Source organism: Dreissena polymorpha, chromosome 1 (genome assembly GCF_020536995.1).
Source record: "Dreissena polymorpha isolate Duluth1 chromosome 1, UMN_Dpol_1.0, whole genome shotgun sequence".
In the NCBI taxonomy this organism is placed as follows: domain Eukaryota; kingdom Metazoa; phylum Mollusca; class Bivalvia; order Myida; family Dreissenidae; genus Dreissena; species Dreissena polymorpha.
The window spans coordinates 65,674,427-65,695,715 of NC_068355.1; the positions used below are offsets into that span (position 1 = coordinate 65,674,427).

The 21,289-nt window shown below is 35.9% G+C and overlaps 1 protein-coding gene across 2 annotated transcripts in view; it reads left to right on the forward strand.

Moving 5' to 3' along the window:
* The window catches only part of LOC127832944 (two pore channel protein 1-like), a 119,505-nt gene that overhangs the window by 25,112 nt on the left and 73,104 nt on the right, over positions 1-21,289 (forward strand). For both annotated transcript variants that reach the window (XM_052358356.1, XM_052358357.1), the window contains exons 8-15: positions 3,551-3,609; positions 4,603-4,702; positions 5,561-5,677; positions 6,583-6,646; positions 8,495-8,604; positions 9,262-9,328; positions 10,097-10,141; positions 12,223-12,345. In XM_052358356.1, coding sequence (XP_052214316.1) covers positions 3,551-3,609; positions 4,603-4,702; positions 5,561-5,677; positions 6,583-6,646; positions 8,495-8,604; positions 9,262-9,328; positions 10,097-10,141; positions 12,223-12,345 — 685 coding nt within the window. The remainder of the gene's footprint in view (positions 1-3,550; positions 3,610-4,602; positions 4,703-5,560; positions 5,678-6,582; positions 6,647-8,494; positions 8,605-9,261; positions 9,329-10,096; positions 10,142-12,222; positions 12,346-21,289) is intronic.

Here is a 21,289-nt window from a genome sequence, read left to right on the forward strand (position 1 = left end):
GGCGTCTGTCCATCCGTCCAAAAAATTTAACATTGGCCATAACTTTTTATGCCCCCCTTTGAAGAAGAGGGGGTATATTGCTTTGCTCATGTCGGTCTGTTGGTCTGTCGGTCGGTCGGTCTGTCGGTCCGTCCACCAGGTGGTTGTCAGACGATAACTCAAGAACGCTTGGGCCTAGGATCATGAAACTTCATAGGTACATTGATCATGACTCGCAGATGACCCCTATTGATTTTGAGGTCACTAGGTCAAAGGTCAAGGTCACGGTGACCCGAAATAGTAAAATGGTTTTTGAATGATAACTCAAGAACGCATATGCCTAGGATCATGAAACTTCATGGGTAGATTGATCATGACTTGCAGATAACCCCTATTGATTTTGAGGTCACTTGGTCAAAGGTCAAGGTCACAGTGACCCGAAATAGTAAAATGGTTTCCGGATGATAACTCAAGAACGCATACGCCTAGGATCATGAAACTTCATGGGTAGATTGATCATGACTCGCAGATGACCCCTATTGATTTTCAGGTCACTAGGTCAAAGGTCAAGGTCACAGTGACCCGATATAGTAAAATGATTTTCGGATGATAACTCAAGAACGCTTTTGCCTAGGAACATGAAACTTCATAGGTACATTGATCGTGACCCGCAGATGACCCCTATTGATTTTCAGGTCACTAGGTCAAAGGTCAAGGTCACAGTGACAAAAATCGTATTCACACAATGGCTGCCACTACAACGGACAGCCCATATGGGGGGCATGCATGTTTTACAAACAGCCCTTGTTCAATATTCAAGATAGCAACTTGATATTTTGCATGCATGTGTATCTCATGGAGCTGAACATTTTTGAGTGGTGAAAGGTCAAGGTCATCCTTCACAAGGTCAAGGTCATCCTTCAAGGTCAAATGTCAAATATATGTCGTCTGTCCGTCCGAAAACTTTAACATTGGCCATAACTTTTTCAATATTTAAGATAGCAACTTGATATTTTGCATGCATGTGTATCTAATGGAGCTGAACATTTTGAGTAGTGAAAGGTGGCCGTGAAGGTCATTGTTCAAGGTCAAATGTCAAATATATGGCCTCTGTCTGTCCGTCTGAAAACTTTAACATTGGCCATCACTTTTTCAATATTGAAGATAGCAACTTGATATTTGGCATGCATGTGTATCTTATGGAGCTGCATATTTTGAAACGTAAAAGGTCAAGGTCATTCTTCAAGGTCAAAGGTCAAATATATGTCATCTGTCCGTCCGTCCGAAAACTTAAACTTTGGCCATTACTCTTCTATGCCCCTGAAGGGTGGCATTTAATTTTAAACTGTCTGTTTGTCAGTCAGTCTGTGGGTCCGTCCGTCCGAAAACTTTAACATTGCCCATAACTTTTGCAATATTGAAGATAGCAACTTGATATTTTACATGCATATGTATCTCATCGAGCTGCACATTTTGAGTGGTGAAAGGTTAATGTCAAGGTCATCCTTCAAGGTGAAAGGTCAGGTCAAAGGTCAAATTTTGCAATATTGAAGAAATTAACTTTATATTTGGCATGCATGTGTATCTCATGGAGCTGCACACTTAGAGTGGTGAATGGTCAAGGTCATCCTTTAAGGTCAGGGTCAAAGGTCAAATTTTGCAATATTGAAGATAGCAACTTGATATTTTGCATTCATGCATATCTCATGGAGCTGCACATTTTGAGTGGTGAAAGGTCAAGGTCATCCTTCAAGGTCAAAGGTCAAATTTTGCAATATTGAAGATAGCAACTAGATATTTTGCATGCATGCATATCTCATGGAGCTCCACATTTTGAGTGGTAAAAGGTCAAGGTCATCCTAAAAGGTCAAAGGTCAAGTTTTGCAATATTGAAGATACCAACTCGATATTTGGCATGCATGTGTATCACATGGAGCTGCACATTTTGAGTAGTGAAAGATGAAAGTCAAGGTCATCCTTCAAGGTCAAGGTCATTTTTTTTCAATATTGAAGATATCAACTTGATATTTGTAATGCATATGTATCTCATGAAGCTGCACATTTTGAATGGTGAAATGTCAAGGTCATCCTTCAAGGCCAAAGGTAAAATATATGGCTTCAAAGCGGCGCAGTAGGGGGCATTGTGTTTCATGAACACAGCTCTTGTCGTTAAATAAATCAAAGCGGCGCAGTAGGCGGCATTGCGTTTCTGACAAACACATCGTGGTAAAAGGTCAAGGTCATCCTTCAAAACCTAAGGTCAAAAATACAAATCCAAGGAAAGTAATAAGCTTTAAAGGGAGATAATTATTCAATATTGAACATAGCAACTTGATATTTGGCATGCATGTGTATCTCATGGAGCTGCACATTTTGAGTGGTGAATCTACAGTCACGGTAGTGGCTTTTAATTTTTTGCTACTAAAATTACAGATTTGTTAAAGACAAATATTTTCAAGGGAATTAATTTATATAATTATAAATCTCAGATTATATATTTCCTTACCAAGAATTTAAGTTCTTTTCACAGTTACTGTACATATTTTTTATTTTGATTATTTATAACTCAACTGATGTTTTTTTTATCAAAGTTTTTTTTAAAATCATATAATTATCATTTCTTTCCTGTACTTATTTTTACAAAATCCAAGCGAAGTAATAAGCTTTAAAGGGAGATGATTTCTATACCTGCCAAATGATAAATAGAAATTTTATTTCAAAGCGGCGCAGTAGGGGGCATTTTGTTTCTGACGAACACATATCTTGTTCCTTATATGGCTAAAGTGAAACCTTGTTAACACTCTAGAGGCCACATTTAATGTACGATCATCATAAATTTTGGTCAATGGTATCTTGGACATGTTCAAATATAGTTCCGGATGCATGAAAAACAAGGCCTCCAGGGGGCGGGGTATTTTTCCTATTATGGCTTTAGTAGATCCTTGTTAACACTCTAGAGGCCACAGTTATTGTCAGATCTTTAGGAAACTTGGTCAGAAGATTTGTCGCAATGATATCTTGGACATGTTCGAAAATTGTTCCTGTTGGTTGAAAAACATTGCCTCCAGGGGGCGGGAAATTTTTCTGTATATGGCTATAGTAAAACCTTCATGAAACATGGCCACAAGTTTTTTTCTATGATATCTTGGATCCGTTTGAAAATGGTTACAGTTGGTTATAAAACATGGCTGCAAGGGGGCAGGGCATTTTTCCTTATATGGCTATGGTTAACTTGTTAACACTCTTAAAGTCACATTTGTCGTCCAATCTTCATGAAAATGGGTCAGAAAATTAGTTTTAATGATATCTTGGACGAGTTTGAAAATAGTTCCGGTCTGTTGAAAAACATGGCCACCATGTATGGGCTGGGGAATTTACCCTTATATGGCTCTAGTAAAACACTTCTTAGTACTCTAAATGTTACGTTTATTGTTCACTCTTCATGAAACTTGGTCAGAACATTTGTACTAATGATATCTTGCGCTGCACAGAACAGGTAAATTCTTTTGTATCTCAGTTGAGCGACTTTGAAAGGCCCTCTTGTTATTGAAACAATTCAATTATATTTCAGTATTTTGCATCATTGAAGGACAGTTTTGTAAGCTTGTTTATTCTGCTGACAACTGCCAAGTAAGTGGTTTCACATTTATAATAATAAACAGATACATATATAGAACCGGAATCGGTATTCAATCCTTTACATGTGTTAAAGTGGCTCTACTGGTTTCATTAGAATTGTGTCAGTCTGTCCTTCTATTTGTACCAGTCTGTCGGTGAGTTGTTTGGTCGGTCTGTCAGTTGGTTGTTTGCTTCAGTTCCCCCAAAGGGGTCGACATACAATGTCCTTACATCAGGCAACTTATTTCAACGTGACGTGTTAGGGGCAGTGTTTTTTTTTCATTAAAATTTGGTTCCAGTAGGGGGACCCGTTCTTATTGAAAAAAGTATATATTTTTCCCAAATGGGACCTTAAAATTCCTAATGGAAGGTTTCCAAAAAAGAATAATTTTAAATATGTCTAAACATGTCAATTATCTCCAAATCCAGCTCTATAAGCTGTCCCTTAAACAATATAATATTGAAATCAATTTTATGACCAATTTTAAGTATTTGTAAGCATGTAACCTAACCACAATGTCAATGTTCAAATCATATTCCCCATTCCCAAAATGGTGATAAAAACAACACTGATAGGGTATTCTCCCTCTTTATTGTGAAGCATTCTAGTTTGAATGAGTCTGAATTGATCTTGTATGTTTTGAACATTGACATTGTGGTTAATTAATGTTTTGGTAGCATAGTAATTGACATGTCCTTTTGTAATGTTATACTCGTTAAATAATGATGTTTCCATAATAATTTTGTTAATTGAAATTAAATGTATACAACAATAGATATAAAAAATAGTAAAATTTAAATTGTAAAAAACACTGTTATTTATTTTTTCTGATGAGTTGCAAAGTACTAAACACATGATATCACTAAACTTTCTTACTGATCCTCTCTGTAAATTGTAATTTCAAACATCAACATATGTTGGTCTTTGCAAAACAATTAGTAAACCATTTAGTTTTTAAAAGTAATTTATTTTAGATGGATGATAGTTGACTGTTCATATTTCAGTTATCCAGATGTTATGATGCCAGCCTATTCTACAAACCAATTTTCTGCATTATTCTTCATTACCTACCTGTCTATTGAGCTCTACTTTGTCATGAACTTGGTAATTATGTTTTCATGTTTCCTTTCAAGTTTGGTTGTAACTCTTTCCGATAGTTTGTGAATTGGAAATAAATGTTAACGCAATCTTGTGTATCAACCTGTATATATATATATACTTGTATTTTTATTGGATAAGTGTTTTTTTCTTAATGAAATAATAAAGTCTAATGAATCATGTAAATACTAATATGATGGTCTTTATTCACTTAATGTGTTGTGATAATTCATAACAAATTCAATGTATCCCAAAGGAAAACTTCTAGACTGTATGTAATACAAATGATAATACAAACTTGACATTAATGGATCAGTAACTTAATTGTATACAGTATTTTCAGAATGTGTTAAAATTGTGTATAAGGCAATAAAATACAAATGTATGTCTTGTCGCAGGTTCAAACACTTAAAAATTAACACATAGCAGCAATTTTCAATAATCAAGTTCACTTAAGCCCATAGAAAATATTAACTTATTCAAGTACAATATAAGTCTGTGTACCTTAACCCTTAAAGCGCTGGAGCCGAATTTTAAAGGCCTTTGCAAACAGTTTGGATCCAGATGAGACGCCACAGAACGTGGCGTCTCATCTGGATCCAAACTGTTTGCTATTCTGATAGTATTCTTTGAAAAAAAATGAAGAAAATGCTAATTTTAGAAATTCAGCAGACGACATTTTAGCAGAAGACAAATTACCCAGCATGCAAAGGGTTAACAACATACTTCACAATATTAATGTTTGTGGAGGACCTTGATGCAATTTGGACATTGATGCATATGTGCCATTTAAGTTTTCCCCATATACTTGCTCTGCATGTTTCAGTTCCAGATTTCCCCATATACTTGCTCTGCATGTTTCAGTTCCTTGCGGTGGTTTATGACACATTCTCTGGCTTTGAAAAGGAGAAACTTAAGAACTTATTTCTTCACAAACGAGAGGGCTGTAGACGCGCTTTCAAACTTTTGGTCACAAAAGAGGTATGGTCATGTACATACGTATTTTTAGTTCAATTAAAACTGAATTGTTTTGGTGACATTGATTTAATGTAACAAGCATATGCCTAAATGGCATATGGAATTTTTGTTGCTTTGGTCCAATTTGGCTTTTAAAGAGGACTAAGTGTTGAACCTACAAGGATTTTATGCAAGCTTTGCCAGGTAAAATCAAGCGCATAAGTAGGAAGATTTACTGTAATGATGATATTACATTCAAATTGCACTCAATGAATCTTAGTTATTTTGAGCGAGGCTGTTTTCGGAGAAACCCCGAGCTATTGTCATAGCCAGTCCGCAGTAGGCGTCGTGCTAAAACCTTAACATTGGCTCTAAAATCAAAGTGCTTCCACCTACAGCTTTGAAACTTCATTTGTAGATGCACCTTGATAAGTTCTACACGCCACACCCATTTTTGGGTCACTAGGTCAAAGGTCAAGGTCACTGTGACCTCTAATATATCAAACTTTATCATAGGCTCTAAAATCAAAGTGCTTCCACCTACAACTTTGAAACTTCATATGTAGTTGCACCTTGATGGATTCTACATGCCACACCCATTTTTGGGTCACTAAGTCAAAGGTCAAGGTCACTGTGACCTCTAAGAAAAAAAAAAGTACAACATTTTCTGACAAGCTTTCGCAGCCGAGCGTGGCACCCATTATGCGGTGCTCTTCTTAATTTGTTACATTATTTTTGTGAATATCAGTTGGTATATATAGTACATGTAAGATTTATATAAAGATTCTTGTAATAAACACTATTTGCATTTGAGCCAAACAGTCCTCAAAGATCTATCAGGGACAACACTCGCCACTTATATATATTTTTGTTTAAAGGAAGTTTCTTATAAACTTTTTTGTTAATTAAAAATGTAAACTGTGTTTTAGGACCCACATTGCATACGACTGGACTCATTCATGAGTTTGCTGGCGCATTTCAGGCCAAAACTCAGTAAGACGACATTTGATCCCAGATCAGTGCATGCTTTGCTAAAATAGACCTGAAGTGAAAGAAATTTCCTTTATTTTAGTATTGAAGTGTGAGATAAGATATCTAGCATATTTGACTTAAGTATAAATAGCTTTCATAGTGCTCAGTGTTCGCCAGAAGCACCAGCAGCCGGCAATTTCAGTGGTTACTAACAATCTTTGCGCAGGCTACTTTTCCTCAGAATATAAATTCAAAACCATACATGCCATAATTTTGTAGGTCCAAAGCGGGACATTCCATAAAAAAATTGTCGGGACATTTGACCAAAAAGCAGGACACCTAAAACGATCTATCATTCCACCTTTACTATAGTCAGTATAGTACTAACAAAAACTCTTAATACTTTTATTCAAGACATAAAACATCTGATATGAAGTATGAAATCTAAAACATAACAATAACAGTTTTATTAAATAAGATAATAGCAAACAACGAAGATAATATTCATCTGTTTAAAAGTACAAAATCTAGAACATTACAACAATACTCATTATATTAATTTCAATGGCAAACATTAACGCAGGGGAGGCTATCCAGTTGGCTGAAAGTACGGGTTACAGTACACTATCTACCGAACAGTTACATCAGTTACACACGGAATGCGCGGCCGTACACATTTCCGTATTTTGTTTTCTTCTTATATACACAGATTAAACTGAATTGTGAATTGTCAGGCGCTGTATTGGGGTAGTGTCAAACTGTCATGAATAACAACACGTTGTTTTTATTACAATAACACAAGACAAGATGGGTACCACTTTTACTATTTGTTGCGATGTTTTTTTAAGCATGTGTCCATGCGCAGTTTGTTACTTGTCAATTGTCGCGGCTTAATTGGAGTAGGGTCAAACTGTCATGCATAGCACCTCGTTGTTTTTAGCTTAATTGGAGTAGGGTCAAACTGTCATGCATAGCACCTCGTTGTTTTTATTACAATTACACTAGACAGGATGGGTATCACTTATTGGACTGTTTGTTGCGATTTTGGTATATTGCACATTCGGAATATCCCGCTATATTGGAACTAAACATTGAATGTAAAAGACTCATTTATGACGTAGCGTTAATTTTACAAAACAATTGTTTTGTAAACCGTTTCAAACAAATACAAAATAAACACATTTTCAACATTTATTTCATTATAATAAAACTATCGATAGCAATACGCGACCACTATCTTGAAGACCACCATGGTGTGAATGCCTGATGAAATCAATAATTAGCCGATAAATCGCTGATAAGGTGTCATAAACAACACTGGTACACACGATAAGTAGAATCGGATTGTTAATTGGGGGCAATAAAGGGATTAGCGGTGGTAAGTGTTAGCGAAACAGAGCTTGAATAGCGAATTTTATTGGGAACCTATACACCTTACATCGTTTTTTACGAATGTCGGGACAAATCGTCTCATGGAGGGACGGCGGGACAAAGGGCCCAAAAGCGGGACTGTCCCGCCGAGATCGGGACGTATGGCATGTATGTTCAAAACGAGGCAGTTAACGCCCATTTTAGTTATTAGTTGCTGGATACGTTGATAATATAACTGGCTACTCAATTTTTATGGAGAACACTGAGTGCTGATTCAGTCAAATTTAGTTTTTGATAGGTATTTATTTAATAGTCTAAATATGTTTCTTCTGAATTATATATGTCTAAAAAATAAACTCCTAGCTTATATTTAAATTTTCCAATTTTGTACACAATTTTGCCAAATGATGTCTGTGTTAAAATAATATTTGGCATATTAAACTGTTAATTTCTTTATATTTAACTTTTGATATATATTTCTAATAACATATTTTGCAGAAAGAAAAGAGGGCTATCTGATGTTTAAAGCATTAAATACACAAAAGAATGGAAAGCTCAGTCTAGAAGAGTTCTACAATATCTATAACATTTGCGATTTGGCATGGAAGGTACAAATGAGTTGTGTTTTGAGAAAACTGGGCTTAATGCATATGCATCAAGTGTTGTCCCAGATTAGCCTGTGCAGTCCGCACAGGCTAATCAGGGATGACACTTTCCGCTTTTATGGTATTTTAAGTTTAAAGGAAGTCCCTCCTTACCGAAAATCAAGTTAAGGCGATAAGTGTCATCCTTGATTAGCCTGTGTGGACTACACATGCTAATCTGGGACAACACTTGACGCATATGCATAATGCCCAGTTTTCTCAGAACAAGGCTCAAATGATTGTTGTACATAATTTGTTGTTGTTGATATCTGTCCTTAACAAATAGTTTTAGGCTGATTAGCACATCTTGTTATAATTTACTTTTATTTTGCTTTGTAGCAAACAAACAGTCCACACTCTTTAATCAATGCTGGAGTAGACCATGGGTTAACATTTGTGATAAATAAAAGCACATGTTAGCATAATCTAATAAATTTACAGTACACAACAAACAGATTTGACTTTTAATTTTGATTTGGTTGACAGCCTGTATGTTACAAACCTGTGATGCAAACAGCTGTACAATGTAAATAATTAATAATGGCTTTAAGAAAGCCAGCTTTATTTCTTCTGGTTAAAATCTACGCCATTTACAAATTCTTTGCTATGGATGTTTTTCAGCCAAAAAGTATGGTAGATAAACTGTGGTCAGCAGATTTCTGCCATCCGTTCAACACATATTTTGAGAGTAAGTGTTGAAGCATTGTAAAATTGTATTCTCAGATAAAAAATGATTAAAATAAGTTGTTTTTGCGATATAATCAGAGAAATATTAAAAAAGCATTTCTATAACTGCAGGTATTATGCTTTTAATAAGCACTTGTAAGTGACATTATGAAAACTTGATTGTCTTTTGGGGGATATGAAGTTGCCATGGTCAGTGTTCATTCTGGGCCAGATTGCTGGTGGGCCAATGGCCCATCAGCCATAAATTTAGTGGGCCATTTAAAGATTTTGTAGGGGCCACCTGATTATTGGATTTATGGTCACTACCAGCTGCATGTCTTTTCAGAGTACTTGTCCAAAAATTCGAACAGCAGTTAGCAAACATGTTACTTTTACTAATACTATGCTTTTTACAAATGTCACAAAACATTTATGGCCCACTGATATTATTTAGATTGCGCCCATTAATATTTAGATGCGGGAATCACTCAATGGCGCTGCCCAGAATGAACACTGCATGGTATTTTATTTCTTTTCATATACCGTTAAATCTCTAGGGATTATTTTATCTCAATTTAAGCTTTACATGCTAATAATGCTTTTAATCTTGTTAATATCATAAAAGAGCTCAAAGCATGGGACTGGGGAAAATATGTTCAGTTAGTTTTAGGGCTGAAGGTGGATTTTTGTAAAGCCCCATATAACCTTTGATTTATAAAAATAGCAAAGATTTAGTATTATGAGTCTAATCAAAAACTTTTCCTCATTATGCTGTATATCTATATTTCAGAGCTGAATAAATTTGTGACCTGGAAATGGTTTGAAATATTTGTATGTAAGTATATGTTTAAACGCATGTAACATGGCTATTTTTCCTGCCTTTGTCATACATGCCATACGTCCCGGATTGTCCGGGACAGTCCCGGAAATGAAGAACTTGTCCCGCTGTCCCGGAAATCTGTCAAATGTCCCGGAATTTACAAAATCTATATACACATGTATCTTATCTTAGGCTTAACTGCACCTCGAATCTGTGTATATCTGCAGCGTCTCCATGACAATGCCTACCCGAATAGGCAGACTACGCTACGTGTCAAAATCGATCAATTAACAGCGGTCCTGTTATCATATCGATTGTCTCACGTTCGCGGTCAAACCATAAAGGCGGCATTGTTTAATGTGGTTGTTAATTGAAAGTGTGTAACTAATGTGTGACTGTCCGGATTTTAAGTTGACGATCTACCGGTACTGTTTTGTTGTATTTGTTTTATTGTGATTGGTTGAATGTATTGTGAATTGATTTGAGTTGACAATCTAACGGTACTGTATTGTTGTATTTTTTATTATATAAATGTTATAAATGAATAAAGGCGTATCAACAACTACGCGTTACACACCGGTCTTAATAACAATAACGCAGTGACGTCACCATCTATGTTTAGAACGCTTACACTGAAAACACGTGGCTTGTATCTAGTAACGGAAGTAGTAATGCTTAATTTGACGTTGATAGATCAAGTGTTTTTCGGATAGGCTTTCGAACTTTTGCAATTAACGATGCGAAACAAACAAAAAAACGAACCAAAAATGCATTTGTCTTTAAATATTGCTACATTTTATACATGTCCCGGAAAATCGGCAAAAGTCCCGGACAATTTAACTCAATGTCCCGGAATTGGTCTGAAAAATTATGGCATGTATGCCTTTGTTAAATGTCCTTTGGACCTTGACAATTTGAAAAAAATTGTCACAAATTTAAAAAAATGTGAAAACCAAGTCGCAAAAATTCTGAGTATTGTGACTAAAATATGTTTTCTGTCATTTGAAAAACTGGGGACCCAGACATAAGCCCCCCAGGACAAAACCCCCCCCAATGAAAAAATGAACATTTGGACAATTGCCCCCCAGAAGAAATGACAGGTAGGATATAAGCCCCCCAGTGCTTATTTTGCATCTGGACATTTGCCCCCCAGTGCTTATTTTAGAAGTGGACATTTGCCCCCCAGTGCCTAATTTTAAACGACATTACTCGATTGAGCAGATAATCATGTCCAATTATCACCACCTTTTAATCCTTTTGATTTATTAAATACAGAAGCCTTTAATTTTCATTAACAAGTATATGATCAAAGCCACATGTAACACCTTTAACAAGCTGATAATCCTTTTGATTGATTAATTAAAAAACAATTCAAATTCTTTAAGATGTTTGTTTTACCTAAGATTAGGCAATTAAAGTGAGTTTCTGGACCTTTTTTATTTCGAATTATAATGATCCAAGTTTCTATGATTATATATTTATGAGATATGAAATAATACTGAATCCAAAGATATACTAGTCTAATGAAAACAACATATGATATTAGCACTGGGGGGCAAATGTCCACTCCTAAAATAAGCACTGGGTGGCAAATGTCCAGATGCAAAATAAGCACTGGGGGGCTTATATCCTACCTGTTATTACTACTGGGGGGCAATTGTCCAAATGTTCATTTTTTCATTGGGGGGGTTTTGTCCTGGGGGGCTTATGTCCTACAATCGAAAAACTGTGGCGTAATGAGGCAGGGCAATTTTCTGTATGTGGCTACATGTATAGTTAAACCATTTGAATACTAAAAACCACGTTTTTGACACACTGATTGTGAAACAATTTCCTTTGTTATTGGTAACTAAGATGTTTATGCAAATGATTTATGGTTTGTTCACAAACATGGCTTCAAGCTGTGTTGGCAGTTCTCACTTTATCTTAGAACACACTACATTTGTGTATATCTTGTGTATTAATAAATATCAGTCTTGACTATGTATTCCAGCACAAAAGTGTTCTCTTCAATTGTGTATTGTGTATGATAAATTTTTCAAACTTTGATTTGAAAAAAATGATATGTTTTTGAAACGTTTGCATTTGATTTTCAGACCTGATGATCTTTGCCAATTTCATATCCATGATTGTTGAGACCATACAGGTGAACATGCAGGGAGGACCTGTCAGCAGAAACAACTTCACAATTTCTGATGTCTCAATAGCTTTCATTTGCAGTAAGTGGTATACTTAAATATTATCCTGATTTGACTTCTTACAGGTAGAAAGTAAGTATAAGTGCTAATTGATTAACGCTTTATTATACCTCCATTACCATTGGTAATGGGGGTTATATAGGAGTCACTTTGTCGGTGTGTCCGTCTGTCGGTCTGTCCAGAAATTTCATCCGATCTTCACCAAACTTGGTCAGAAGAAGTTGTATCTAGATGATGTCTAGGTCAAGTTTGAATATGGGTCATGCCAGGTCAAAAACTAGGTCACGGGGTCACTTAGTGTGTTTTAAACTGAAAGTTTGACCGGACTATAACTGTGTCATTTATTGTTAGATTTTAAAGTGACTTGGTACATTTGTTCACCATCATGGGTCGGTGTGTCGTGTGAAAAAAGTATGTTGATATCTCAAAGGTCATGGTCACACTTGGAGTTCAAAGGCCAAATGCTTGTACGGGCCATAACTTTGTCATTTATTGTGAGATTTTAAAATCATTTGGCAAATTTGTTCACCATCATTGGACAGTGTGTCGCTCAAAAGAATAATGTCAATATCTAAAAGGTCAAGGTCCCACTTTGAGTTCAACAATCATAAATGACCTTGTCCGGGCCATAACTATGTCATTCATTGTAAGATTTTAAAATTATTTGGCACATTTGTTCACCATCATTAGACAGTGTGTTGCCTGAAATAATTATGTCTATATCTCTAAGGTCAAGGTCACACTTACAGTTCAAAGGTCAAAAATGGCCATAAATGAGCTTGTCCGGGCCATATCTATGTCGTTAGATATGAGATTTAAAATCATTTGGCACATATGTCCACCATCATTGGACGGTGTGTTGCGCGAAAGAATTTCGTCGATATCTCCAAGGTCAAGGTCACACTTTGAGTTCAAAGATCAAAAATGACCAAAAATGAGCTTGTCCAGGCCATAATTTTGTTGTTCATTGTGAGATTTTAAAATCATTTGGCACATTTGTTCAACATCACTGGACTGTTCGTCGTGCAAAAGAATGACGTCGATATCTCCAAGGTCAAGGTCACACTTTGAGTTCAAAGGCATACATGCCAGAATTGTTCAGGTCCAAATCGGAACTTTCCATAAAAAATTAGTCGGGAAATTTGACCAAACAACGGGTCAGTAGTCAGCATATTACTTACAAGAACTCTTAATTTCTGCCCAATATTGATGATAAATGTGTGTTCGGAATTTCATGAACACAGACTTTCTCCATTTTCCGTAAGTAAACACACTCCATAAACAGAAATGTGGGGTATCCCCGTATGCCTCGATTTGACATCCAATAGGTAAAGGGATATCCCTTTGAACATATGTAAATCATGTGATACGATTTGAGCCCATTGAGCACTGTTCTTATTCAACCAATCGTAAATTAACTATTAAGCTGCTTCTTGAACCTAGTTCTTTAGATTGATGCAATATGTAATAATTATTTTTTGAAAATCAGTCAAAAACGAAAGGTAATTTGTGAGAAACAGCAATGTGTATTGATCAGCATTCAATTTGTTTGATGTACAAAATTTGTTTTGACAGTTTTTATAACCTTAGGTTGTATAATACACAGGATAATAACTTTTAATTGGACTTGATTGGGTCATGAAATACAAACACAGGTGGCATTTAATTCTGTACGATACATCTTTCCATAGCAATTAGCGACTCCCATCATAAAAACACCATGGTGTGAATGCTGATTAAATTAATAAGTAGCCGATAAATCGCTGATAACGTGTCAAAAACAACACTGGTACACAAGAGTAGTAGAAGTGGGTTGTTAATTATACCCCACAAATGTAGTTTAGGGGGGTATATAGGAGTGAGCTTGTCGGTCGGTCGGTCCATCCGTAAGTATCCATAAGTGTCGGCTCTCTAATTCAAGTTGTTTTCATCCAATCTTCACCAAACTTGGTCAGATGTTGTATCTAGATGATGTCTAGGTCAAGTTAGAATATGGGTCAGGCCTGGTCAAAAATGAGGTCACGGGGTCACTTAGTGCGTTTTAAACATTGAGCATGGTGTCCGCTCTCTAATTCAAGTAGTTTTCATCAGAGCTTCACCAATTTGGTCAGAAGTTGTATATAGATGATGTTTAGGTCAAGTTCGAAAATTGGGCTATGGGGGGACAAAAACTAGTTCATGGGGTCACTTAGTGCGTTTTAAACATTAAGCATGGTGTCCGCTCTCTAATTCAAGTAGTTTTCATCAGAGCTTCACCAAACTTGGTCAGAAGTTGTATCTAGATGATGTGTAGGTCAAGTTTGAACATGGGCCATGCCGTGTCAAAAACAAGGTCATTGGGTCACTTAGTGCGTTTTAAACATAACCATAGTGTCCGTTGTTTTTTATGTCCCCCACTATAGTAGTGGGGGACATATTGTTTTTGCCCTGTCTGTTGGTCTGTCTGTTGGTCTGTTGGTCTGTTGGTCTGTCTGTTTGCGCCAACTTTAACATTTTGCAATAACTTTTGCTATATTGAAGATAGCAACTTCATATTTGGCATGCATGTGTATCTCATGAAGCTGCACATTTTGAGTGGTGAAAGGTCAAGGTCATCCTTCAAGGTCAGAGGTCAAATATATGTGGCCAAAATCGCTCATTTATGATTACTTTTGCAATATTGAAGATAGCAACTTGATATTTGGCATGCATGTGTATCTCATGGAGCTGCAGATTTTGAGTGGTGAAAGGTCAAGGTCAAGGTCATCCTTCAAGGTCAGAGGTCAATTATATGTGGCCAAAATCGCTCATTTTATGAGTACTTTTGCAATATTGAAGATAGCAACTTGATATTTGGCATGCATGTGCATCTCATGGAGCTGCTCATTTTGAGTGGTGAAAGGTCAAGGTCAAGGTCATCCTTCAAGGTCAGAGGTCAAATATATGTGGCCCAAATCGCTTATTTTATTAATACTTTTGCAATATTGAAGATAGCAACTTGATATTTGGCATGCATGTGTATCTCATGGAGCTGCACATTTTGAGTGGTGAAAGGTCAAGGTCATTCTTCACAAGGTCAAGGTCATCCTACAATGTCAAACATCATATAGGGGGACATTGTGTTTCACAAACACATCTTGTTGTGAGTTGGCAATAAAAGGATTAGTGATATTTAGTCAGGGGTGTAAATTTTTTTGCTAAAAGCAACTTGCCTTGCAGGGCCACCAACTTGTTAAAGCAGGTCGCCCATACTGATTTTGTGGTCTCCCTGCATTTTTCACAGCAAATATGTCAAATTAATATTTGTGTCAAAAAATACAATTGTTTACTTGACAATCTATTCTAATTATGTCTAAAAACATTAACCATATGTTGACTTGTGTAAATAAACAATATGACCAAAAATAACCAAGTTTTTCACCTTTAATTCACCCATTAACCTATCATCATTCATGCATGGGATTAGTCTTTCAGTAATGTGCCTAATAAATATACCTGTCTTACATATTATTCAACACATTGACCAACTATTACATTCCGTAAGTCAAAATTGTCACTTTTATTTTTAATAAAACTATACAGTTTGAAACGTATACCTGACGTTTTCTTTTTGACTGCTTGTAACTCCTTTGTTCTAGTTTTCATTTGTTTATTTGGTCAGATTTTGGTGTATCACTATCTTTATTATCCTTACAATTAGCTCCTAAAAAAGTAACCAATGTCGATTTGTTTCGACAACGACATAATGCGGGAATATAAACAGTGTCCCAATAAATATTACCCCAAGTGCACTGCAGACTGGTTACAGTTCCAGTATCAAGCGCAGCATTTCTATCGTTATTAGACGACCGCACAGTCTATTCTATATCAAAGCACTGGCTGATTTAATTATGCGGTCACCCGGTCTGGCGAGTATTTTGGAGATTCCATTCACCCGAGGCTAAAATACGGTTACCAATGCGAGCAGGCGACCGTTATTTTACACCCCTGTAAGTTTTAGCCAGAAAGAGCTTGAAAAGCGAATTTTATTGGGCCCCAAATTCTTTTTTTACGAATGTCAGGACAAATCGTCTCATATCGGGATGCCAGAACAAAGAGCCCAAAAGCAGGACTGTCTGGCATGTATGTTCAAAGGTCAAAAATGGCCATAAATGAGCTTGTCTGGGCCATAACTATGTTGTTTATTGTGAGATTTTAAAATGATCAGACATTTGGCTCTTTTGTTCACCATCATTGGATTGTGTGTCGTGCAAAAGAATTACGTGGATATCTCCAAGGTGAAGGTCACTCTTTCAGTTAGAAGGTCAAAAATGGCAATAAATGATCTTGTCTGGGCCATAAGTATGTCATTCATTGTGAGATTTTAAAATGACTGTGTACATTAATTTTGTTCACAGTCATTCTATGTCTTTTCATGTGAAAGAATTCAAGGGTTCAAAGGTCAAAACGGCTATAAATGATAATGGCATAATAATTCTTAAAAATCGCCATAAATTAGATTCTCTTGTTAGTCTGTGTCAATGCGGCATGTGGGGGTATACGTCACGACTGTGACAAAGCTCTATAGTTTCTCATTGTGTGTAAAGTGTTTATGCAAATTAACAGCCAATACACAGCAAATTAAAGACGATTAACAATATTAAAAGATGACATGGTTTGATCAACACCTTATTAAAATAGTTTCTGCGCTTTTATTACACTGCAATGCCGATATATCGCGGACCAGTATATCACGCTGTCCAATATTGCGCTTTGGCTATGGCTCCCAAAAATCGGTCAAGCATGATCACTAAATGACATGTTTTAATATGAGAATTTGCTGACTTAAGCAAAAATCAGGTTCTAGCTAGTATAAACTAGCAGTGAAGCGTGAAAACAGTCGATTAGTGATCGCAACTGGCATTCTGTCTCTGTACACGAAATACGTCGCTAAAATGGCTACAAAAATTTCTTTAATATGTGAATATGAACGCCATATAGATAAATATAAAATAATCAAAGCGCTGAAGGCACTGAATTTGTTCTCTGTTGTATAATCTTAGACGCAAGTCAGTTTTCAAAATTATGTTACAAGTTTGAAAGATTCAAATTTATAAAGAGTGTGTCTTAAAACACAGGTCGAGATGTGTGGTTTTTTTTTCCAAATCATTGATACAGCTAATCAGTGTGCACATGCTCTATAATCTTATTTGACATGCATTAAGCACCAGAGAAGCAGTATAAAAGGGCCACAAACTCACAAAATGTCTACTTTTCAGTTGTTCACTGGTGTGTAAACAGCAGAAAACAAACATGATTATTTTCATAATATTTAAGTTTGTATTTAATATTTTCCAATGAAGTTTGGCAAACATATACTTTAGTATACAAACAATATGTATGCGTAATTTGGTGGTTGAAAGTTATATAGTTATTGACTTACAGAAAAAGTTTTTTGTTGTCTGCTTGAAATTCAAATTTCCCTGTAAATGCTTAACACCGCCCACTTGAAAGGTTATGAACTTCTCTAAGCCAGTAGCTAGCGAATGACTCAAATCAAGTTTACATGTAAATACAGATTCAACATATACCAAATGCTGTCTGCTCAAACACGTGTTTCTATTTATAAACACTCTAATGTTAGCAGCATATCACTGGCAGATAAACCCAGCCTACTAGTTAATGTTGGTTAATATTTTACCACCACAAATCAAGCGAGATCCGGCTTTTAAGCCCGGTTTTCCCTGAAAGCAGCCAATATGTGCAGATTTCAATGATAAACACTAGACAGGCCAACGTTGTCTTACTACAAGTTGTTAAATACACTCTATGTACTGTACCAGTGAGAACAGGTAGATGCGGTGATTAAAGCAGACGCTTTAAGCATTATCGTCTGCTAAAGTTTACTGGAGTTATCCACACAGGCAGTCACTGGTTACGGTTCCTGCCATACCTGGGCTCATACTGATCCATACTGATTTGCAAAATTGTGTCTGCATTATTTGTGAGCTTTGCTCACAAATAAAAACAATTGTAAACAATAGTGGCATGCTACCTACGTATTCATAAGACCATTTATAAGGGTAAATTCGAATGTGTGCACAATTATATTTTATACGTATTTTACGGTAAGAATTCTTCTTTTAAGCTGATTCGCAAGCGATCGTACCTGAAAATGAAAAATATAATTTACATTTTGTTTTTTTTATGACAAAACTTATACAGATATGTATGTAGTTATGAAAATGTTCATCTAAGAATTTGTTTGCAATTATAACAAAACAAATATGTAGCAGCGCCATATATAAAATGAAAACATTGGGGAAATTTGACAAATTAACCGCGATACGATTAAGTTAGACATTTCTCGAGTTATATTGCCCGCTGGATATATCACACTCTTGATCTTTGGACCCCATCAACCGCGATATATCGGCATTGCAGTGTATAACCCATAATGTTTGCACCTTCTTTAATTGAAGCAAATAGCAGTATTATAAGATTGTTGTCAGTTTGGCCATGATTATACCCCCACAAACAAAGTAAAGGGGGGTATATAGGAGTGAACTTGTTGGTCTGTATTAAGTGTCCGCTCTCTAATTCAAGTTGTTTTCGTTCGATCTTCACCAAACTTGGTTAGAAGTTGTATTTAGATGATGTCTAGGTCAAGTTTGAATATGGGTCATGCCAGGTCAAAAACTAGGTCACGGGGTCACTTAGTGTTTTTTAAACATTCAGCATGTTGTCTGCTCTCTAATTCAAGTAGTTTTCATCCAATCTTCACCAAACTTCTTCAGAAGTTTTACATAAATGATCTCTAGGCCAAGTTTGAACATGGGCCATTACGGGCCAAAAACTAGGTCATGGGGTAACTTAGTGTGTTTTAACATTCAGCATGTTGTCAGCTCTCTATTTCAAGTAGTTTTCATCCGATCTTTCTTTTTAAACACTGAGAATGGTGTCTGCTGTCTAATTGAAGTAGTGTACTTCTGATCTTCTCCAAACTTGTTGCAATTGAAAAAGACTACAAATTGGTTTTGTTTCTTTGAATACTCATTGAAAACATTCATTTGGTCCCACTTATCCGCTAATAATAACCATGAACTTGTTTATTAACATGCAACAAGAAAGACTTCCTGTGCAGCTCACAGAGACAAATAAGGGAAAACACATTTATGGTATCTTTATAAAGGAAGTGTCTTCTTCTGAAAAATGCAGTGTAGTCAGAAAGTGGAGTTTTAAGTATGGGAGGATATACTTTACAGACATGGATTAACCCTTTACCACTTAGATACATATTTTAAAGTATTTGTAGTCACTTAGAAAGTTAAATTTAATTAAAGACCTTTGTTAATAGATTTAAGTTTTAAGGGCTTTATTTCCAACCTTTAGATACTGATGAGCAGCAAACAGCATAAAACCTAAACAGACTGCGAGTTACTCGCAGGCTGTTCTGGTTTTATGCTGGTTGCAAAAGCCGTTTTAACTTTGTTTTATGGGAAAAAGGGTTAAGCTGTGTGCTCAGAACGAGTCTCATATTGATATGCCCTGCATATAGGAACACTAAAAGATCTTACATTTGGCTGTGAATTAAATTTTACTTTCTGCACATTTCATGGTTTGACCATTTTAGCAGCCACGTTTGAATTTGCATGTGAACTTAATTTTACAGAACATCATACAAACAAAAGACATAGCTGTTAAAAAACATTCCAACCGTTTACTGTAAATTCCACTTTTGATGTTGTTGTTATTGACAGACTGGACTTCAATTTCATGTTATGATTGCTAAGTTTGTGCACAATGTAAGCTTTTTATAATACATAATTAAAAAACATGTAATAAGTGACCTACTGTTTTATCTTCCCTGCATGTCTATTTTAATATTCAAACATAATTTAATTTTTATGTGTTATTGTCAGATTAATAACATTTCTGATCCAATCGCAGCTATTTTGTTGCCCTGCATGGTGTCCAAGTTTAAGCTATATCTGGCAGCGACTCAACAAGGCATGAAACAGGTTATTTTTAGATATGTGGAAATCTCTGTATTATTCTTGTTCTAAGTGGTTTATCCATCTGTCTAAGCCTCCATAGTTTGTTTTACATAAATTTTTGTTCAAAATTCAAATATGGCCATGCATTTTTTCATAAGGTCATTTTGAGAATTCATGACCACATTTTTATGGTTGATTGACGTCATGACGACCAACTTTTTGGCAGCTGAACATTTATTTCGGGGCAAGCAAGCAAATATTCTTGTTCCGGCCATGTCAAATTGATCAGTGACCATTTTTTGGTCACTTGAGTATAAAAGGGCCCAGAAATTTTGTTAAGTAATTTAGTGAGGCCAAAACATCAAGGGCTTTAACACCGATTTCTAAATATTTAGAAACTTGTAGGCAACACTAAATATACTGAATTCATATAGCTAGTATTAGAATACAATAGTCTGTAGACCTAACAAACTATGAGATCTGCTTCGTAAATATATTAAAATATTTCATCATTCCTTAAAACTATACTTTTATGGTGAGTGAGTGTTGGACAGTTGCGCGAGAATTTGGTATTTGGCCTGGGGCGAAGCCCCTAGGCCATAGTACTCATAACCGTTTTTTTGAGATGAGCTGACTTGGCTGGCTGCCAAAACAACCACGAATGAATGAATTTGGAAAAGTCCGATTTACCACTTGGCGGTCATTCATGTGCAATCAAAGAAGAGGGACCTATACAAACAAATAGGTCCCTGCAAAGAAGTTCTCAATAACCCGCATTGTGAATACAGAACATCACAATATAACATGACAGTGTCATAAAACGTTTAAAAAAAAAAAAAATGTATTGAAGCAAAATTCCTAAGCATTGGGTACGGCATAGTTTTTATTATTGTTTGCATATTCATGCGAGAATAAGTTCCTCACTTGACGGTCTAGGCCGAAAATATACGAGTGTCTACGGAGACGGTAAGAATAATTTTTTTCTGATACATTTTTTAACTCTAATGAAC